The 22658-nt window shown below is 40.6% G+C and overlaps 1 protein-coding gene across 1 annotated transcript in view; it reads left to right on the top strand.

Moving 5' to 3' along the window:
* Positions 1–22658, top strand: part of MSRB3 (methionine sulfoxide reductase B3) — a 92707-nt gene that overhangs the window by 39176 nt on the left and 30873 nt on the right. Inside the window, exons 3-5 of the mRNA XM_009327574.1 lie at positions 1380–1488; positions 3316–3393; positions 14200–14228. Coding sequence (XP_009325849.1) covers positions 1380–1488; positions 3316–3393; positions 14200–14228 — 216 coding nt within the window. The remainder of the gene's footprint in view (positions 1–1379; positions 1489–3315; positions 3394–14199; positions 14229–22658) is intronic.

The following is a 22658-nucleotide window of genomic DNA, read 5'->3' as shown; positions in this document are numbered from 1 at the left end:
TCAGATGTTTTCAATTTTACTTTTTTCTTCCTGAAAATACTTCCTAGGGTTAGTCGGTAGTGACCAACAGCATTATTCTTTTTCTCTCTCCCCTGTTCACCCACCCCCACACATTAAAAAAATGAGAAAAGAAGAGGGGGAGGAAGAAAGAAACATCTTTTCTTAAATGATTTGCAAGCATCTGTGCTTTAAGCTACTTTTTATGAACACTCCTTAGTAATGACTCAAGGTAAAAAAGCAGAAAAGCATCCAATGTTAGGAAATTGCAATCCAATACCATGTAATTTAAACCTGCCATTGCCTCTCCTGTACTAAATGACATACAGATGGGTAGCTCTGTTCCCTCTACTTTGGGAACACAATTGGTCTTTTTATGAGTGTATATACATTACTAGCAAAAAATATTTTTGTCAGGACTGTTTATTTCTAATTGTACCATATTTTAATTACTGTCATATAATTAGAGTGCTTTTTCCCTGCCATATTTTGTCAGCTAATTTTTGCAAGCGATTATCAAAGTTATTTGAATATTTGGCAATTTCTGTTGCTGCTTTGGGAGTTTTCATTCTCAAAAGCAACCCTACTGTTATTTTTTCTTTCCTGATGTGATGTGAATTTTTGCACTATACAAATGTTTTTTTACAGTAATCCTTATGTACTCCTTGGATTTTCTGTGTGAACTAAGCAAAGCATAAGATGAGATTTTCAAAGGAGGATAATTTCAATAGCAACCCTAATTTTTACAACAAGTTTTTGTTGAACCTTGTACAACTTTGTGCATAAAGAAATTACTCGCTCCTCAGGGCTCCTATTCTAGTGCTTCAACAGTAAAAAAATACAATGGTTAATGTTACAAAGTAAAAGGACGAGGATGCGACTAGAAGTTAAATCAACCTTACTGGAATTCTAAAGACTTAGAATTGTTTTTCAGCTACTTTAAAGGGTAATGAAATTGTTGGATGTCGTGGCTGAACATCATATGCCCATTACCGTAAGTCTCCAATATAGATGTCTTGTAAAGAATGTTTCAGCTATAGTTGGTTTTTTTGCAGATTTTTTTTTTAACGGTGGGAGAAATGTTACTGTCTTGTGAATGATAGTGTGCGCAACAGTTTAGTGTATAACACACTGAAGGGCTTTGGCTGTAGCACATTGTCACTGCTCCAGTGGAATCACCTGGCTCTCGAGCAAAATTCTTTTTTAAACTTGGATTTGAAGAAATAATCAGCTGCAGTTCAGCTGAGCCATTCTTCGTGCATTAGGGACCGGTCTGGTCATTGACAAGTGAATGCAGAAGCTATGCTGTGGCCGTCTGCCAAAGCAATTATTCAGGATTTAAGCTAAAAAGGCTCCTTCTCCCATATCCTCTCCCTTTGCAGGGTCATGTAGGGATAAAAAGGACTGTAAGGTGGTCTTTTCCCAGGAGGAGCTGAGGAAGCGGCTGACACCCTTGCAGTACCATGTCACTCAGGAGAAGGGGACTGAAAGGTAAGGCAGGACAAAGGAAACGCAGTCCTCGAAACACAGGCATCTTTCTTTTCTCCCCCTCCTCTTACTGGTGCTTCCTCACCTTCCCCACCAAGTTTTGTTTTGTTGTTTTTTTCCCCCCCAGGATATCTGCACTTGTTTACTAACCCCTACAAATTAACACCGCTGCAATGACAAGCATCTGCAGCACGGGGGCCGAGGCCAGGGGTCTTGTGTGACTTTTTCTTTTAATGAACACTGCATGTCTTATAAAGTCACCGGGCTCATGTTTAGAGTCTGTTTTTAGTTTACTACAAAATGTGTGGAAGTAATAGCGGTTTAGGTACACTTTTTTTGGAAGACGTCGCAGTAAGCAGAACCACGAGGGAAATGGCCCCGTGCCAGGAGGCTGGAGTTTTGAAGGTGGCCATTGTAAGTATAGACGTTTTGGCTGCAGAAAGAAGGTAGCATAATTTAGTTCTTTTCCACCCCACTCCAATTTCTTTTTGAAGCACATGTGGAGAAGGTATTTATTGGCTCATTTGTGGTTGGAATGTCAAAAATTTTCAATAACTGCCCTCACATGGCTTTAGTCGCTGGAAGCCAGCCCTGAGTCCTGGAGATAAAAAAAAGGGACTCGCTTCCAAGACTGTTTTTAGTGAATAAAGTCTCTCTCTCAGCTGATTCCAGCATGAAGGTAACTTGCCAAGGCCTAGCCATTTTTTGTTGTCTAATTTATACCACTGAGCTTGGCATAAGGCCCTGGCTTTACCTCTGCTCCAAACGTACTAATGATGTAACCGCTTGTTTTCATTCATGACCTGAAAGGGCTCACCACCGCACGTGGGGTCCCGGTTAATCGGCAGTGCTCTTCCTGACAGTGCGTACCGGTGGCTGAATTTGCTGAGGGGGGGGTGGCGGGGACGGTCCCCCTCTCCGCCCCGGCCTCCTTCGTCCTCCCGCAGCCCCGGAGGGGCAGGGGGACGTTGGCCTCTGCCGGGAGGCCTGCCTTCCCCCCCTGCCCTCCTTGCTCTTGTGTACGGGACCAACAAAGTGATTTAATGCACACAAACAATCGGAGATTAGGTCATTCTTAAAAATCCTGTTTATAAAAAAAAATTGGACCTCATAAAAAGGGTGAAAGGATAATAAAAACAAGCTGCCGAGCACATAGGCTTTTTGTTGGGCTAGCGCAGCTGATTCGTATTAGATGAATGACCTCCTAGCCTTTTAGATTGTTAACTTAGAAAAATATTCCCTTAAAGCTGTAATATTGCTTTTCAACTAAAAATATAAGGCACACACAGCTTGAAATGGTGGACCAATTATTTCATTTTCAGCTACAATGCCTCTGTCGCCCCGGCAGCCTGTCGCGGCCTGACCCAGCACCACGGCTTCCCAGCTCCCAGGCGGCCGGCACCCAAGCGCTCCACACCGGTAGCAGCTGAGCCCGCCGCCGACACGTTTCCTAAAGACAGACCTAGAGAAGCGCGTCAGGTTGAGCTACGTGTCAAACAATCCATGTTTACAAAAACTTACATTTCACTTGCCAAATAGGGGAAGATTCCAGTTTTTCCCTTGTTGTTGTTGTTGTTGTTGTTGTTCGGTCCTTTGAACTGCAGGACGGTTCACCTCCTCTTGCACGATACACACCTGAGGCACGCTAATGAGGACATCCCCCTTTTCCTGTGCCTGCTTTATTTGCTGCCTTTAATAAAAAACAACTGCCAACTTTTAAATCATGGGGTTTTTCTGTTACATTTTTCTAAATTCTTAGCTAATTTAATAATTTAAAAAACCCAAAATGCCTTTATTTATTTTTAAAATGCAGTGTTGTTGTTTTCCCAGTGCCTTTGAGGGGGAGTACACACATCATAAAGCTCAAGGAATATACAAATGTGTTGTTTGTGGAACTCCTTTATTCAAGTGAGTATGCTAAATATAGTTTTGAGATTTCTGTCTCATAGTTTATGTGCTGTGTTCCTGTGTAATCTCGTGTATATTCCAGTACTTATGTAATTGTATAAGATCATTTAAGTCATTCAAATTGATACGGGATACAAGAGAAGCAATGTAAATAATAATGCTGTAGTAAAAATAGTCTTATAGTAAAGATAGAAAATTTTAGTAAATAAATAAGACAGTAAGATAACATTCAGATAAGATAGGTAATTTGACAGGAAAAAAGTAGTAATGCTTTTTTTTCTCCCCCGTATGCAGCCATGCCAAGTAATTGTAACGCAGTCTTTCACTGCGCTGATAGATACTGAGTTTTGGCTGTTAGCATTACCCACAGGTAGCTTTAAGATCTGGATCCCGGGTGGCAATGCTGCATCCATGCTACAGCATTGTATCTGATAATGGAGAAAAAAATAGATGCTTTTTTAGAATTCAAGCAGTTAAGAAAACAAAACCCAGGAAAATTGCATTACTTACTGAATTTTCATCCATCCCAATTAGCACACATGGAGAGCTGGTTTTCGAACTGAAGCAAGGATTAAGAAAGAAATAATAACTTTTGTGTCTTGCATGAAAAATACTCTTTAGAAGCACTGTGGGAATTACAGCCCTAAATTTGGTGCTAGAAGCAGTGCTGATTGAATTTTCTCAATCACTCCATTGTTCTGCCCAGATTCAGTTGTTGTTTATGTGTTTTTTTCTTATTTTTGGCTGCTTGTGTTCATTCTAGTGAAGAATTTCATTTTTTTGCTTGTTTTTTCCCTCATTTCACACTGACTCAGTCCCTGTCACTTGAAGAGGTACCTTTACAGCAGCATGAAGCAGAATGGTCAGGATAGTGCTAATAATAGGGAAAATTGGGTCAGTAATAGGTTACAAGGGAAAATAAAATTGATGTAGCTCCAGAATGACCAGATGTGGCAGTGATAGTTGTTCTCAAGAGACTGTCTGTAAAGATGAAAGAAGCACTTCATCTCTGTTATGTGTGATTCCTCTGTTAGGAGGATTACCTGCAGAAACTTCAGTAATAACGTGAATCTTTTGAGTTGGAAAACTGATCATTACGAACCCAGCCAAGGCAATATTCTCATGTCGTGTTACTGTGGTGCTTGGCTTGGGGGTACAAAGTGGGGATCTAAAGTCTCCATAACCTGGTTTTCTACTCTGCCATTTAGATGTTCCCCTGCTTACTATAGCTAAATCTTTATGGGGGAAATCCTGGCTCTGTTGAAGTCAATTCAGATTTGGCAAATGAATGCAATGGAGCCAGGATTTCGCCTTCTTCAAGACTGGCTTCCTGTCATCTGCTGGAGAAAGAGTAGGGGTTTTTGTAGGGTGAGATTTGGACAGCAGTAGTTGACATAAACGAATGTGAACTAGTTTCCAGTTGCTTTCGCAATCCATATAATATGGGAAAAAACTGCAATATGAGGCTTACCTGTGATCATCTCAAGTGTGCAGTATGCTTTGGCGTAGTCTTGACTTTTTTGAGTTAACGAGTTGGATTTCTCTATGTGAAATGAGCTGTATGGAAATGTCCCTGTTTCCAGTCTTTGAGACTCCCCATGGATTTTTGCGGGAGGAGAGAGGGGGAAAGAGATTTTTTTTTTTATTTTTAGTAAACCCCAGGCCAGTGGGCACCTAAAAAGAACACCTTGCTGATTGCGTCCCAAGTTGGGACTGGCCTTAGCCCAATCTCCCCAAAGTCTTTGTGTTGCTTTGTGAGCTCTTGCCACCTCTGGTCTACATCAAATTCAGTCAGTCGTTCTGAAGTGGCTGACAAGGGTGGGAACAAATAGGGTCCATCTTCTTCTGTTTACTGACCCCAAAATATCAGTATATAATGTCTTCCTCAACTAGGGGAGATACATTCCTGTATCTTGGTGACTGCTTCAGCCCAGACAGCTAAAAAAGAGAGAAGGGAACATAGATAAGCAAATGCAAAATGTATGCTATTTACTAAATTTTCCCCACAGAGTATAAATCACCGAAGTATTTTCTTAGGGGTAAGGTGGTAGTACAATACAAAGAAAGTATACTTAAAATGCAAGTTGTTTTTGTGGTGTTTTTTTTTTTTTAAGTTCCAGATAGTCATCTGAAACTTGCATTTCCATTTGTTTCTCATTGGGTGTCCATTAATTCTTTTTCTTTGTGTCGTAATCTGTAAATATATATATTTGCACTATGGACCTGACAGTTTAACCGGGAAAGAGACTGGAGCTTCAGCAGTAATATTAACAAACTTCAACTTTTAACATTTCTGATTTACGTTGTTTCATTACCATGTGACACATGAGGTCAGAGAACACATGAATTTTACACTCCAGATGAAAGACCTGGGTTTTGGTACGTCTTTAAAACAGAACTCTGTTTCTATCACAGGAAAGATAAAAGGAACAATTAGGAATTTAACATCTCTTCATATACCTACTTGTACTAGTGTTATGAGAATCCTCCCAAGCTTTATGGAGAACATGCTTTAACTTTTTCCTTAACAACTAAAGGTGCCTCACACATAAAATCCATAATCATGCCGTTGAATCTAATTATTCCATCTCTGAACTTTCACGCCAGACGGTCTCCTACATCCCAGTACAGCTGCCTAAAGAAAGCAATAAATGAGAGAGACAATAAACTAATCTCAAGGACCTCCTTTTTCTGCAAGCCAGCCCTTATGTGGTTTTGTGTTACACTTACTCCAATCTAGCTGCAGGCTTATGCTAAAAGAAGCAGCCTTGCTTCCCCCACCTTTCTCTAGGGTGTTTTTTCATAGCTTCCCCTTCACTGGACCTCACCTGGTGTGGCTGGAGCATGTCTCGATGCAGCACATTGATCTGATAGAAAACTATTCAGCCACAGAAAAAACCCTCATGCTTATCAACTATACCTGCTCATGGTAATTTTTCATGAGCCACGTTTATCATGCCTGGACAGCCTCTGCAGCAAGGTTGTGTGTTTCTGTATCAGTTCACAGAACGCCACCTACATGACTTGCACTATTGCCCTAGGAGAGGAGCTATTCCATATTTAATAAACCACGGTCATGTCCTTTACCATATGCAGGACTGTGTGAGAAAGGTGTGGCATAGATGGGAACTGGGAAGCCTGGGAGAATGATTTCCTTTTAAAAAAAGAAATATTATTGTTGTGTCAGTTTCCAATTTTTAGGGCCAAGGAATGAATTGCCAAGGCTTCATAAATCACCCACTGCTGCCTTTATTGCTTCCTGGAAGGAATTCTTGGTAATGGTGTTGGCTCTTCTGAACATGCACTAGGAGAAATAGCAACACCCTTATTCATGTCATGTTTTCATTTGATTTTCGTTGAACTGTGTCAGGTCTTCTCAACATCTCTCAGACATCCAAAAGCAAATCATGAGAAAAGCGAAACGTGGCTGGGCAATGTTGCAGTGCCATTAGCATTGTACCACTCTTGTCTTCACAACACAAAGGAGGATTTCAGTCACCAGGCTAGATCTAAAGAAGGAATTTCCTTGCCCCAGTGCTGAGTGCTTATTTAATGGTCTTTAAGCTTTCTTAATAGTCTTTATATTCTTGAGCAGGCCAAATGACAATTCAGCACTGGCTATCTGGCTAGGAGAGCCTGTATGAAGTAACTGCTGTAGCGTCTCTAATAAGAGCTAATAGAACTGCTTGAGCAACTTCATCCACCCTGACTGACTCTTAGTTCTCTCACAAAACTTGTAGTTTTGTGTGTCAAAACCAACAGCTTCTGCTTTATAAAACTTGTTTGGAGTAAGTTAGCTCTTGCCAGTGTAGGAATTGGTCAGCAGGCAGTATTACCAAATAGTTCTCATCCAAACTCAGATTTTTAATAGGTCTTGTGTAGCTCCAAGATCTTGAGGATCTTAAAACTTGCAAGAATTTCTGCAGTTTTTTGTCCCCTACAACAGGCTGGTGGAGTTAAAAATCAGTAAAGTTATCATTGAGCATTGATTTCCTTTTGCTTAATCAGTTTTTGGTTGAAACCAGCCTCTGTTTAGAGTCTGCTGTGTCACTGCTGGATGATAAATTGTTAGGCACTCCTAATCACCTCACCAAAAATGAAGATAGGAGGGTGCTTGTCTTCCTTGGAGCTATCTAGGTTTAATCCACCTCTGAGGATGACCATCAAAATCCACCTCTGAGGATGACCATCAATAGGATCAAAATCCACCTCTGACGATGACCATCAATAGGAATACCGTGTTTACTTCAGTCCCTGCAGTAAAGTTGCTTTGTGAATACAGCCCATGGCATCTTCCACATCTGAACATACCTGAATGCTGAAAATGTGCTGAGCTGTTTACAGCTTATCACAGCTGTAGCATGGGCCGTCGCTGGAGCTTGAGCTGGCAATTACTGACTTCTGTGGTGGTTTGGAACAGGACTTTGTCCTCCTGGTCCTTAAGAGCCCACTGGAGCAAGAACAGTACAGTTCTGCCCTTGCGTGGAGCTGCTGGGCGGCTCTCGGGGAAAGGCTCCTTTCACTGGATGCTTGGCAAGTGTGGCGTAGAGGAGCTGCAGTCATTATAGCAAAAGATTCTGCACTCCTAATCAGCCCACGGGTAGTTTTTAATATCCTCTAACTGGCAGCTTCTTGGCTGGTGCTGAATGTTCATTTCGCTACCTCATACAAGCAATGAAGTCTGGGAAAGATTTTTATGTTAAGGATTAGGAGAGCAAAAGCAAGTTTGGAAAACAAAAAACACTTCATCTCATTTTTTTCCTTGATCCACAAGCCACCTGGTCTCGTTTTTTCAGTAGATCAGCTCTTATTGTACTGAGCTGGTTGCTGCCCACAAATGTAGTAAGGCACTGTCTGAATTACTGCAGGCCAAGGTCACTGGCTGTGCAAGGAGCAAGTTGGATGAGACTGCCAGCTACAAGCCAATACAACAGCAAACCTGAGATTTCCTTTTGCTTGTGTTCTCCGGGTAACACCATCGCCAGCAGTGAAAACACGTACAGGAATATGGGGGATCTCACAGTTTGCTAGGCAGAGAACATTTCAACAGGTATCCTTTCCAAAAGGCAAATATTGATGTAGATTTCCTAGGAGAAATGCGTTAGGATTGAAAAAAGAAGGAAAAGAGGACTTGAAATGTAACATTTTAAATATTTCAAGGTCTCATTGAGGCAAGCCCGTGAAATTGTTTGATTTACTTATTGCTGAGCACTGAATTGCAAATCCTTGTTGAAGGTACTTAGAAATAAGAGGAAATAAATGCAAAGACTTCCATAATCCTAGAGATATGTATAGATAACTTCCACTGATATTACTATGACTTTAATTGATATTTTCACTGTAAGTCTGATACATAATTTCCCCTGTTTGAAATTCACACTGCTTTGTATTGACTGTTCATCAGTCCTTATGCTTTACTACGTGTATGTATGTACCTGAAGTAAAAATCAGGTAGGAAGGATTGTTACGGATTATGACTGCAGAAGCTGTAGATTTCTATATTTATCTGTTTGTAACTCTCACATTAAAATAAACTCTGGACAGAACTCACCCAGAGACTACTCATCGACTAACATGATGTTAAAATGCTCTTTTTGAATTTGGCTTTTCATCAATATGCAGAACAGAAATTGTCACAGTATCCATCAATCTTTTTTCTGTAGTCTAGGAAAGCAAGATTAAAAATATATCTTTAACCAGGCTTCCTAAGCCAGTAAGGCTTACAGCATCATGCTGCCTGTGTGTCAATCCTTTCCTAATAATAAAACTGTATCATTTAATCTACTTGCCAATTTCAGCCAAATTTGGCAGGGGAGTAGCTATTAAACCTCAAAGATATTAAGTTCTTAAAACTTTTATGAAATTGGGAGAGAGATCACTTTCAAGCCCTCTCTGAGGGGAGACCTGAACAAGAGTTCAACTGTATTATTAGATTATACCAGATAATATTGTTGTAAATAATATATATATTATTGTATTATAAAAGAGAATCCACATGAGGGTGGAAGAGAGAGAGGCATTATGAATGTCCAGCTCTGGGAAGTACCTGTGAGTAACTTTGCCACCTTAGACACCACAGGATCTGTCCCCTGGCCACAATGCAGCAGCAAGCCCAGCTTTGCTCCTTCTGCTGCCCGAGGAACTACTTGGTTCTTAATGCTTGGGGGCTTCTCAAATTCCCTGCTGGTGCGGGTCTCATAAATTCCTAGATAGTTACATCAGGTATTAATTTTTACATTGGAATACTGCTGCGTTTTTCTTTCTGGAAGCTTGCCTTGTTATTTGGAGCTTGGGCTCACGAGTAAGATCAGTGACCGCTTCCAAGTAATGGTTTGCGTTTTCGGAAGGGCTACGTCCATACTTGTAAATAAAATGGACAAAAGCCTCTTCTCTGGCCCTAAAGGCAAGTGACAAGACATGGCTTGTGTTTGTTAGCCTAAATTCCTCTCCTCTGAAACACAGTGGCCTGGTTCATCCTGCTTGTGGGGAACGGTCCCTGGCCTGAGCCTCCCCTGCAGCTTGCCTAGGTCTGGTCTAGGAGAGTGCTAGTTCGCACGAACATGATATGGGCTTAACACAGTGTCCAGGGACATGTTCACAACTGAGCATTTCTGTCCTGGCCTTCTTTAGCTTGCTAGCAATGCTGTAGCCAAGAACGCTGATACTCCAACTTGGTATTTTCTGTACGATTAGGGGCGAATGGATAAGAGAGAGGAATGATTTTATTCTGCTCAGTCACCTGGGCCAGGACATTGGTTGGCTTGGATTGCATCGGGAGCCTGCTAGATCCTTGTCTCTTCAGCAAACTGCCCATGCCAATATAGAGTAAAGTTCTTTGAAAATTAAGATGTACCAAAGCTGCACCTATCATCTTTACAATTGCAACAGATCTTTATTCAAAGTCCTTTTCAGAGGGGAGTTGTATTTTGAATGTCTGCCCCTACCAATGTTGTGTTTAGCATCCTTGAAGCAAAACCTTGCAAAGGAACAACCTGGTACAAACTGCTAATGCAAAGGTGTAAGTTAAAGCCAAGAGGAGTCAATGACTCCTTCAATGTTAAAACGAAAGGATCAGAACTGCAGAGGTTTCATCAGGTGCTTTCTGAGAGAGCTGTGGGGCTTTCAAAGGCCGTTCCCCATGTTGGGCTTCAACAAAACCTGAATAAACCTGATAAAGACTTCATCAAGAAGGGTGAAAGAAAAAGGCAGTTGTAACGCAACAGTAGGGGTCCTACAGTAAGTCCTCTTTCCCCTCTCCTTACCAAAAGCCCACTTCACGGGCAAATAGCAGATCTGTGTTAGCTTCAGCTGTCGTGTGTCTGGTCACGCCGTGGTATGTGGCACTGAACAACTGCACTTCAGTCATACTTTGGAAGGCAGTAGTTGAAAATTCACACTATAGGAACACACGGTGATTATCATTACCTGTTTCTCTCTCTTTCTCAGTACTTGGCAGTCTGAACATCTAGTTTATGGTGCCTTTTAAAAGGAACAGGTCGAAATCCTGTGCCTCTTTGCAGTACAGATAAAGTGACCATCATGTATTTCATTGTTTGTTTGATTTAATTATGTCTGGGATCTTTAAAAGTATTGCAGCACCTTGTCCTTAGGTAACCCTTTCCAGTAGCTCACTATTTCCTTGCATATCGTGTGTTGGTAGATGAGCTACTTGGCATTTGTATTGCCATGTGTTGTGTGTATTTGAGTCATATCACAGTTGGAAATGGAAAGCACTTTATAAATATCCTCTTGCTCTATGCATAGAGACTCCTTTCCAAAGTTATTTATGAATGATTCCCTGACTTTCAGAGTACTCCTATGGGGCAAAAGTAGAGAAAATACGCACCAAGCAATTATCTGTTTGTCGGGGTTTTTTTCCCCTCTTGGTGTGATAAATGATAAAAGATATTTTGTAAAGTCGATGCCTGGCTCTGTAAGGTGCATCTTGTTTGGTAGGACGCTTAGGTTGGATATCAGAGTTATACAATGATAACAAACAATGTACAGAGAAGTTTTTCGTTCTAGTTAATGTATTTTTAAAGTATAAAGGAATCGGAGTGAATATTTTTGTGTGTAGCAGAACATCCCTTTGGAACGTACTTTCAGCATTTAATTTTATCCTATTTATTGGCCATTTTTTAGTTGCATATTTTTAACACCTGTGTGCAACTAGTTTCTGATACCTTTGTCTAGCATGCTGTCAAGAAAAAGATGTAAATACTGGAAGATCTAGGGGAAAAGTGCTGGTTCCATTGAAATTGCTGGAAGCTTTGTCATTCCTTCAAGTAGTCAAGATGACTGTCATCTTTGTTCTTGTAGAGTGCTTCTCTCACATCTGCTAGTTGTTGCTTATTTGCAATGCCAAAGACGCTTCATTATTTTCCTCCCTTTTTTCTGTGCCCTTCTAAGATCTCTAACAATTTCTGTAATACTGTGTCCTAAATTTTGCATTGTTTTCCCAAGGTGACATGATGACCATAACGTCAGTGACCCTCCTCCTCTCGATGGCTCCTAGCGCTACCTCCCATGTTGTGTTTTCTGTCATAGCTATTCTGCTGTTTCCAGACAAAGTTCTATTCATTTATCGCCCTGTATTGGTTTCCTGATTTGTTGTCCAGTAATTTATGACTGTTGGGAGCTTTGGTACTCATTACAGTGCACAGTGATCCTTGTGACCCTCCTCCCCACATACTCTCTGCCATCTTGGCCCCTGGGCCAAATTGCTGATGCCGCAAGTTGCAGTGCATATGTCCATGCCAAGCCATGCAGGCTGAGAAGCAGGGTCTTTGTTTGACCAACTAATACCAAGTATCTAGAATTTAGGCAACGAGAAGCTGATTGTGCAGATGAGCAGACGCTGAGGGTAAGATTCGTATGTTGTCTCTGACTACGTAGGTAGTAAGGTGTTGCTGATACAGTAATGGGCAAGACAGAACAGTCTAGACATATACTGCAGCTTGAGGAGAATATTGTAAATAAAATACTGAGTAAGTGGCTTTACCTGGAACTCAGTGGAATTCCTCCCAGTTACCGGCATGCACCTTTTGCAGGGTACGGACTTTATCCTGCTGGGTGTAAATACCAACTGAAATACACTGCCAAACAGGAGCATGGGCTGGTGCCCTGGGCAGTTATTGGTGGTGGTAGTCGTGAAGGCACGTCAGCAACATACTTTTTTTGTTCAGTGCTTTTGGTGGTACTTTATAAGTACCACTTAGGAAGATAAGTTATGTTTTTTTCCTGTCCATCTTTTCACCACCTGAGAATTACATTTAAGACATAAAAGATTGTGAGCACTGGTGGAAGGTGGAGAATGAGCAGGAAGGGAGGAGGGAGTTGTTCCCTTTCTGATGGCTTTAACTGTAACTAATAGTATAAACATGTTCATTTTTTTATATCATGATTTGATATTTGTTTGCTGTAGCATAGATCTTTGGTACGGGATTACAATGCCAATTATATGAAATATATAGAATACGTGTAAAATACATCTACACGTACCTGCATGTACAAGGTTATAAAATAAAAGAAGAAAATAAATCTGCAGTTAGTTCTTGAGCTTCAGTCAGTTATTTTTGGAAAAAGAAGGACTGTAACTTCCCAAAATACATCCCCTCCCTGATGCAACATAAAAGGATCCAACATTGTACTTCCTCCTTAGAATTTCTGGGGAAATGCATTTTGCTGCCAACGTAACATCCTTTAACAAGTCTCCTGCTGGTCAGACCTTGTGTCCTGCTGTGACAGCCATGACCACGTGTACAACTGATTGTTAGTGGGCAATATAAATCTGATTGGAACATGCCTGTTAATTGGTTTGAGAGCTCGATATAGACAATGCTGTCTTATAGCAGATTGTGTAGATAGGCCCAGTCATAGGGTTAATTCTGCTTGACAGCACATCAGCAGCATCTTGAGAGTAATTACCCAACTTAAGTTTTCCCACAGTTGAATTGAGATCTTCAAAGGCTTCTACATTTACAAGTATTATTAACCTATATCTGAAACATGATGTTCCCACAAGGGCTAATTTTTTCTTCCTTTTATTAAATATACAGGTTATAGGGTTCATTTGCTAAGTGCTAAGCCCTTAGAAGAAAACACTACTTGTTAGAGAGAGAAAAATCTGCAGTGCACGACCAAAGCTAAGGTGCATAATGCACACATCATTGTCTTTCTGCAAAGACTTTAAAACCAGTTAAAGTTTAGGTCTGGCTCCCTTCCTCTCTCCCTCTCTCCCACCCCCCGCTTTCCACTTTTAAGAAAATCAACCACTTATTCCTATGTGCAGAGTGAGTAAATTGAAGACACACACAAACAAAACCCTCCTAGGATGTTGTACAATTAAGTACAGATCATTGGATACAATACATATGACATTAATGAAATGGTATCTGCTTCAAAAATAGATTGGAAACATTCATGAATAAATTAAATCCTCTTAATGACTTTTCAAAAATGAAAATGAATGAAAACAATATTTATTACATAGGAACAACTGTGTTCCAGGATTCACAGCATATAATTTAATCCTGTTTTAAATTCAGATTCTATTATTTTCTGCATTCATTTAATGATTTGTCTTTTAAAATATCTTCTTTGTAACTCTACATCGTAAAAAAACCCAAAATGTTAAAGATAATGGTTATTATTTGGGTTCAAATGCCCTTGAATGCATTAAGTATTAATGTACAGAGGTAAACAGTCTTGTTAAAGACAATATTTGCTGGGGGATCAGTCTGACAAATGGCTTTTATGGCATAAAGCAGTTCTTGTAATTTACGATCTTTTTATTTTCTTTTGCAGGTCAGAAACAAAGTTTGACTCCAATTCAGGTATGTTTAGATTTACAGTGTTTTGCTGAATGTACGCTATTCAGGTTAATCTCAAAAGAGTAGTTTCTCAGTTCAAGTTCAGTTTAGTTTTAAACAAACTGGGGTAGGTCAGTCTTAAAAAGGATCTTCATTTCTCACCCTCTGAAAACAGCGTTATTACTGTGAAACATTTGCTTTCATTCCTTTCATTAGTTCCTGTCTCTTTACATTTTCCCAAAAGATGATCAGGAAGATGTATCTTGCGACAGGCTTTAATTGATCCAGAAAAATTATAGTACAAATAAATGATAATACAGACTAAAGCAAATGGAGGATTGAAGTGAAGTTTGAGAATGATAACTGCTTTAAAGGAGAATGTTTTTCTTCCTGGTGGACAAAGACATTTCATGGGAATTTGAAGTCAGTGCAGCCTATCTGTCAGGAAGCAGATGATTTTTCATCAAATTTTCGTGACAGATGCATGTACACAATGCATGCCAGACCAGTCTGTAGAGCTCGCTTTAGGAGGTTTACCAAAAGGCAGTCTCTCTCAAGTTGTCTTTTTAAAGAATTTTAATGTGTTGTAGGGACTGGGAGGGAAGTGAAGGTCAGTCTAACAGGTTAATGTGTATCTAACAAGACAAAAAACACAGGACAGCAAACGGGAACAGTTGGGGGAAAAACAGAGATCCTAATACCAGACTGTTATTTATTCAGTTAACTAACTATTCCTGGGTGTTCCTTAAAGTTAAACAATAGTAAATTAAGGATGGGCTGTTGCCCTGGAACTAGCTGAAATGTCCATTGCCTGAAAAGGTCATTCAAAATAAATTTTTTTGTTAGGATGAAAATAACTACTTTAAACAGAAAACCTAATATTATTATGGCAATTTTGTATTTAGGCCAATGTTATCTTCTATATGGTTTGCTTAATGCAGTGATTGTAATTGCTTTTACAATATATATTAATCAGAGTATTTATGAAATAGCATGTTTCCTTTTATCCCAGTTATAGCATGATTTGGGTTTGAAATGTGAGGTATTACATTGCTTTTTCTTTCCACATTAGATTTTATCTTTGGAACTGTATAGGAGTGAAATCTACAGCAGGAAGCATTTATATAGCCAATTCCTACATCTTGTATACTTGAGTCATCTTGCTTCTATTATGATTTTAGTCTGTGAGTTTGAGGTTACTTGCTTTAAATATTGCTTGAATGAACTCTATGCTAAGACTGCTTCTTGGATCTTGATAAAACAGTTTTACATGGGGGCATAGCTTCACACATTGTCCGCCATCAGCCCCTTTCTTTCAATAAAGTCACCAAAACTATGGTGTGGAGCAGAACGTCAAATGTCTCACTTTTCTGCTGAGGGGAAAATGCTCTCTGCAGAACTTTGATTTGCTCAGTGGGGTAAGCGACAAACAGTTTTCTGACTTCTTCTTTTGAAGCAGCTCTCCTGTTAGGTGCACTATTCTGTGTGCTGCTCTCCTTGCAGTGAAGGCAGGGGTATGGTCTTTCCTAGGGAGGACAGAGTATCGATAAAAAGTTTGGCACCGTCGCAGCTATGGCAAACGCCTGCTCAGTAGATGTCACCAGGCCTCAGTGATTGGACTCTCTAGGTTGAGCATGAGCTCTTGAATGTCTCCTCTTCATTTGTGTGGGCTCCATAGGCTTGCTTTCCTTGAGCTTGGGTCTGTGTTCTGGGCACAGGTTGTCTCCTACTTCTCACACAGGGGTGTTGGAAACCCCGGTTGCCCAAAGACCAGGGGACAAGAGTTGCTCTCCCTGCCCTGCTCTTCTGGAGGCACTCCTTAGGCATTATTCTTACAAGGTCAGAGCTCTGGCCTTGTGGATGCCTGATGCAGTTTTGTCTCCCCAAGAGCACAGAGCACACGGAGGTTCTAAAAAGATTTGGAAGTAAAGACAATTTGTAGGAGACCACACAAAAAATACATAAATGTAAATGAGCAGTAAAAGACCCAAGATCTTCTCTGCCTCCACTGTTCTTTGCTGCACCTAAATATTCTCTGGACGTGCACCAGAATTCTCTGCAGCAGGTGATTAATGTTATTTTGCTGAGTGTCAACATCAGCAGGTACCATGAATGTCAACAGGAATTCTTAGCCTTGTGCTGTGCTGCTTCCCACTTCAAAGTGCTTTGTGTACCATCAGGGATACAGTGTGGGAAGGTCTGGGGCTGGGGAATTTCTTAGATTTATTCCTCCTTTTTCTGCAGAGTCTCGCTTTCATCTTCTGCTTGTGATCCCTTTCCCCTAAATCCCTGGGGAAGTCTTCGGTTGGAATAGTTTCAGGCTTTCCTGTCATGGGACCCTGGTCACTCCCCAAGGTGTTGAAGGCTCCTCACCTAGTGATCCATTGTGGATCGCCAGTGTGTGTGGCTGGCCAGGCCAGGCTGGGCTCCTGGTCTCATTTTATGCTTTGCCCCAAATGTTACATGTGGAACTGAGAATTACTGAGGTTTAACGCCTTGGCCTTATCAGTGCTGCCTCTTTCAGTGTCTCATCCAAAGAGAGATGTTAAAAGATAGTAGAAAAAACAGATTAAGCACACAATAAAAATGGCATTTTAAGAAAAAAGAAATCACAGAAAGTCCATAACCTCAAAGTGCATTTCACAGCCAGAAACACCAAGGCTGAAAAAAATCTTTCTCTTTGTGAAATGTACAGCAGCCTTCCCTTTACAGGGATGGTGCTCAGTTCTTCTACCAAGAAGCTCTTCTCAGTAGTCAGCTAATGAAAGCACTTAGAGTTTGTCTTTTGTTCCCAATAAGCAAGAGCAGAGGAGAAGTGGAGATACTGAGATCAAGTCAACATGTATCACCCAAGTAAAACATCACTGTTTTTGTTTCTCCACCAAACAGCTTGCCATCCAAAACCAGACAATAAGCCCAGACCTCCTGCTGCCTCTGAGTGAACAGGAGGGTATAGGCAGGGAGTGGAAGGATGCATTGGTGATGGCAGAGAGGCATCCTGGTAAAAAAATATTTCTCTGGTGTGAGGGGGTACAGTGCCCTCTGTAGCACCATGTTCTGCGTAACGCGGGCCTTTGAAGTGTGTAAATGTAGTGTTGGTTTTAAAAGGGCTGCTGCCATTTGAAACCAATGACTCTGTATTTATGCTACCTTGAGTTCCTTGGAGACACCTTAAGGTATTTTCATATCCCTCATTTCGTTTTGAATTCCCCAGACCGTGATTCCTGAGTAAACCAATGATCCCACAAACTGGAACAAACATGCTTTGTTCTCATTTATCTCACGTTACTCAAAACAGTTGAAGTGTTGAACGTGAGAATGAGGTAATTTTATTCTAGAATTAATATTTTCTTCCAGGGAGCTGTTCTACAACCTGTCACATGCTCTAAATTAACCCTAATGTTAAGTCCAGTTAACTTGCAAGTCTAGATGTGCCCTTGTTAAGCATTTATCAATGCTTATTGTACTTGTCTTTCCTAGAAATACTTGTGAAGCATTGAAGAATTAAAAGAAGTCTTTCTGAAGCAAGTACAAAGTCTGGAATACAGCTTTAAAAGTGCCCAGTAGGCTCACTGTAAATGTAACCCTGGAATGTTGTTCAACACTGAAATAAGGCAAACATTGTCAAAAGAAGATTAATTTGGACTTAAGCATTAACTTAAAAGAAGGCTGTAAAATTCCTATAGTGATGATCAAGATTTATCATATAAATGGCTATAACATCTGTAGGGGACACACATTCTTCATATCATGACTAAGTTCCATCTGAGAAACTTCTTTTTCTCTGCTGATTCTTTATAAGTCTATAGCTGGCAGAATTTCTGTCTCAGAGACCATGGGGTTAGCTTCATGCTGTTAGAAGATCTTACGAAATGAAACAATTTTGCTTTCCTGTCATAATATGATGAATTTCGCTGGTACTGAAATTAGATTTTTCCTAAAAAAGTACTTGAAAGCAAGACAGGTTGTAGGAGAAATATTTTTTTTCTCAAAATCTGTTAGGGAACAAAGTAAACCACAAAAACCACAGCTGAAATAATTTTGTTCTAATTATTAGTATTTTGGTAGTGTCTGAAATGCTTGTTGTGCTGTGTGCTTGGTTAGCAAATTTTAGAATTTAAGAATTATATTGAATAATCAGTTAATGAAAGATTTTTTTTTAAGTTAGAGAAAAATAGGTCTTCATGATGCTGTTCCATAACAGGAAGAATTTGTAGGTCTCAAAAGCTGTCACTGAACACTGTTAATCCCACTTTAGTAATAGAAAAATAAGCATAGAAAATGCAAACAACTGTCTCAGCATGCCCACTGGTCACCAGGGAATGGTAATGGTGGGTTTCCCACTGCCTGCCCAGGAGGGCTGGAGTTTTCTTGGGGCATCTCCTGTAGTATCTGGTGTATCCTGCATGTCACTGTGGAGGTGAGCCACGTGATATTCAAGTGATAGTGTTGGCAGTGAAATCGTGAAGGGGAAGAAATCTGAGTTTTGTTCTGTGTTAAAAAGAAAGGACAAATCCCTGGACAATACACTTGGCTTCCAGTGGAGTTTCTTTTATATAGATGTCACTCAGATGGTGGAATGGAGGAAGTCAGAGAGCGCAGGGTGCAATAAAGTGACAGTTGTGGAAGCACCGTGCTGTAGAAACGCATCTGTGCACTGGCAGGAGAAAGAGGAGTGCCCAAGGGCGCACACTGCCTTCAGCTGTGTTCTTCATCATTCGCTGTGCCAGCTTCCTGCTTCTCTCAAAAAGAGAGATGCATCTCCAAAACCCGTTCTTCTGTCTCCCTGCTTCTATACAGATCAAATGAAATGTAGAGATTACCTATGTGATTTTATATCACTGTTTGTGTCAATACTTTGGAAACATTCCAATTAGTGTCAGGAATTAAGCTGTAATAGCTGCCCATGCAGCTAGAGGCTGTCCTGAGGGACAGCTACACACGAGCTTTTGTTGGATCCCTGCCGCCCCAGCAGTCAAACACAAAGCAAGTCAAGGAGCCCCCGACAGTTCCTGGAATTTCCTTCGCCTGCCTTGTCTGGACTCACAGTGTCAGCCAGTGACTCCGCACGTCGTTTCTCCTCTCTGCACATCGCTTTTTCCACCAGAATGAGTGTATCCCCATGTCTTCAGCGCTGCACAATGCTGCCACCCCTCTATCCCTATCAAAGTTCCCATCCTTTCCTTTCTCACCTCTTGTATTTACTGGTATCGTTCCCTTAATGTGGCCCCTACGATGTACTAACTTGCTAGGCTACATGATTCAGCACAGGTGCTAGAGAACAGTCAAAGAAAATTAAAAGGTTGGGGGTAGTCAGATGTTTTCCTCTCATAAATTCCTCTTTACTTCCAGATGTTCAGCAATAGACTTTCCAAGCTCTCGCTATCAGCCCTGATTTCCCCTAGCCTGTCATCAGTCCCATTGTATGAAAGTCATCAGTACAACTATTAAGAGCACAAGGAACTCTTCTCCCAAGTAAGAAAGAAATTAAAACCAAAAGGCGTCTTGAAAGTGAGCATCTCTTACTGACCCTTGCTACTAGGGAAACCCAAAAGAAACTTAACTTGCCTGAAACCTTAGGTCCCTGAAGCAGCAGGGTACTTAGTAATATCATCCATCGATCGATTGGATCATAGATCTAAATACAGATTAACAAATCAATTCCTAGATTTTATTGATGTCAGCTTCTTCATCCAGGTTGTGATGGAGTGGTTCTTCATTTCTTCTTAGCGAGGCTAAGTAGTTTCAGGAACAGGGAGGAGAAGAGACGTTTGGTATTCATAACAAAATCATATTGACAAGTTCATCAGTCACCCTACAACCAGAGTATTTGATCTAAAAACATAAAAAGAATACTTGCAGAGCCTGTTACAGGCAAAAGTGGCAAAATCAACCAAGATACTGAAGAATAGGGATGCTCCACAGCTTTTTGGGTGAGGCAAATGACCTCTCCAGAGTCTCTTTCAACTACGAGGAATTATTTCCTCCTCTCTGGCCACCACCAATGCATGGATTCTTGAAAGGGTGCGTGAGCTGGCCCAGAGGGACGGTGGGGAACAACAACTACATACACAGAACAGCAGCTCAGATTATCTCACTTGTCGTTACTTGTCAGTGCTGTTTTGTTCTTGGCATTAACAACTTTACAAGCAGATCGTTAGGGATGCAATGGCTGGAGCGAGTGGTCTGCTATATTTGTTCAGCAGCGAGATGAGCGTTCAGATTCAGATGCAAGCTGAACCATCTGTTGAATGTTTTCAGGGCCATACTGCAATGTGACTTGGGAGTATAGATGGCTGGGACATCTCACTGGTACATCGCAGTGAACTATGTGCTTGTAACAGTGCTGACCTGCGGTAACCGATCATCGCCCTGCTCTTGTAAAGGATGGCAAAAGTTGGTCAAATTATTTCAACATGCAGAACAACATTTTAATTTGTGGAGGGCTGACTAAAAATGTTGTAAGCATGCAGGCAAGCTTGCTCATCTAGGATTTTTAAAGAAGGCAGTCAGCTGCCAGAGGACTCCAAATGCATAACCTTCCAAAATCTAATACTGTCTTTGCAGCTACGGATGTCTTTTCCTCCCTCTTTCTCTGTTCATCTTATTTGTATCTGAGCTGGGCTATTCCTTGCTATCATTGGCATGATTCTTCTCAGTTGTCAAAGTATTTTAATAGGAAGCCTGTTCACTTCCATAAGCTAGATCCCTGAATCTGCCAATGGATGCCAGCAGCCTTGATTGGACTCACAACAGCCTTGAATCATTCTGTGTGAATAATTTGGGTAATTTCTATTTTGTGGAGTTTTTTGGATAATATATTCCTCCCTCCAAAAAACCCTGTTTCTGTTTTCATTAATAGGGCAGCTACTTAAAGATGCTCTGTCCTTGTGAGCTAGCACACATGCTCACTCTGCCACTCCTGCAGGGAGCACTGCCCATTGGCATGCGGTAAGAACTGTGCGTAAAAGGGCCTTGCTCCTGGAGCCAGGAATATAATATCAACAAAGACAAATACAATTTTCTTTTTTTGTCTTACATCTACTTTAATAATCATTGCTGCTTCTTTCTTGCCTTGCTCTGAGGATCTTGCTGAGAAGGATCTTGCAAAGTGTTTAAATTGGTCCTGTAATGAAAATATTTAGATTTAGGTTTTCCATTTTATTATCATTAATGTAAGCAAATTAATCAGATTTATTTAGGAGAAATTTTTTACCCTTCTTTCTAAGTACTAAAGACAATCTTTTGTGTTTCATTGTAAATAGCTAAAAAAGGCTCTCTTTAAAAAACAATTTGGCAAAAGTAGTCTGAAAAAACATGAATAATATATAAATCATGGTTTTATTACATGGAATTGGAAACTGGTACTCAGTTAAATTATAAACTGTAAAGTAGATTGGCTGAGGATTTTTTATTCGTCATAAGTATAGCTCCTTCAGATAGGTTTGGTCTATTGGTGAGTTTATTGTTAGTCAGCAAATTGCTCTTTCAAGTTAGCAACATTCAGCAGCATAACATCTTTACTGTTCTGGAGGGCTGGATTTCTTAAATACAAAAATGTTGTGATTCTTGCTTAGACCTGTTAATCATTGTGCAGTTTTTTTACTGAGCACGGCTACCTAATTACTTTTCAAGAGCTACTTGCATTGCAGTCTTGTTCAGTGGACAAAGTAGAAGAGTTTTGGTGATACTCTTGAATTATCCTATACTTACAAACTTCATAAAGAGTTTTTCTGTTCCTTTTAAATGAAAATTCATTCAGTCAAATTAACCCTATTACAGACTAACTGTGATAATTAACTTTGCTGTAGTCCCGTTTAATTAGCCAAAAATGGAGTATGTGCAAGAGAAGCCACAAGAATGGACAAGCAGGGAGGTTTCTGGTCACAGCTGTGGCTCATTGAGATGGTTATATAGCTCAAATGTGACTTACCCACACCATGTACAGCTCAAGTCAGTTGTATTGTTTCATTGCTTTATTAGTACTCTATTCATTTAAGCCATGAAGGGGGGGGGGGCGGGGGGGGATTGCCTGTCTGCTTTGTAATTTGGAAGATGAACTATAATTCATTTGTAAGTGGAGTGTTACGGCATTGTGCATCATGTACACACTTCTGCAGAGGTTTTGAAGAATGGCAACACGGGATACTGTTTAGCTCACTGCGTGGTGCCAGGAAACAAGAATTCTGTAGGATACAAGAATACATCACGTCTCTACTATCTTCTGGTGCAGAAGCTACCAACATCCATCTGGTTGTATATAAGTAGCTGAGATGTGCATGTTTGGACATAATTTGGATGGCTGCTTCATATTTTTAATGTTGTATGGGCATCTGCTGATTCTGTGCCCTGTTCCAGCATGTCTGACAGCTCTGTGACCTTGAGCAAAGTACTTTTGCCCTGTGCCTTTTTCCTCCTGCCCATTGTCTGTCTAGTTTGTTTACTTGCAAGGCT

The sequence above is a fragment of the Pygoscelis adeliae genome, unplaced genomic scaffold (genome assembly GCF_000699105.1).
Source record: "Pygoscelis adeliae isolate BGI_AS28 unplaced genomic scaffold, ASM69910v1 Scaffold113, whole genome shotgun sequence".
Lineage (NCBI taxonomy): Eukaryota > Metazoa > Chordata > Aves > Sphenisciformes > Spheniscidae > Pygoscelis > Pygoscelis adeliae.
Note: the sequence above shows the minus strand (reverse complement) of the source record. Positions and strands in the feature narration are given on the sequence as shown.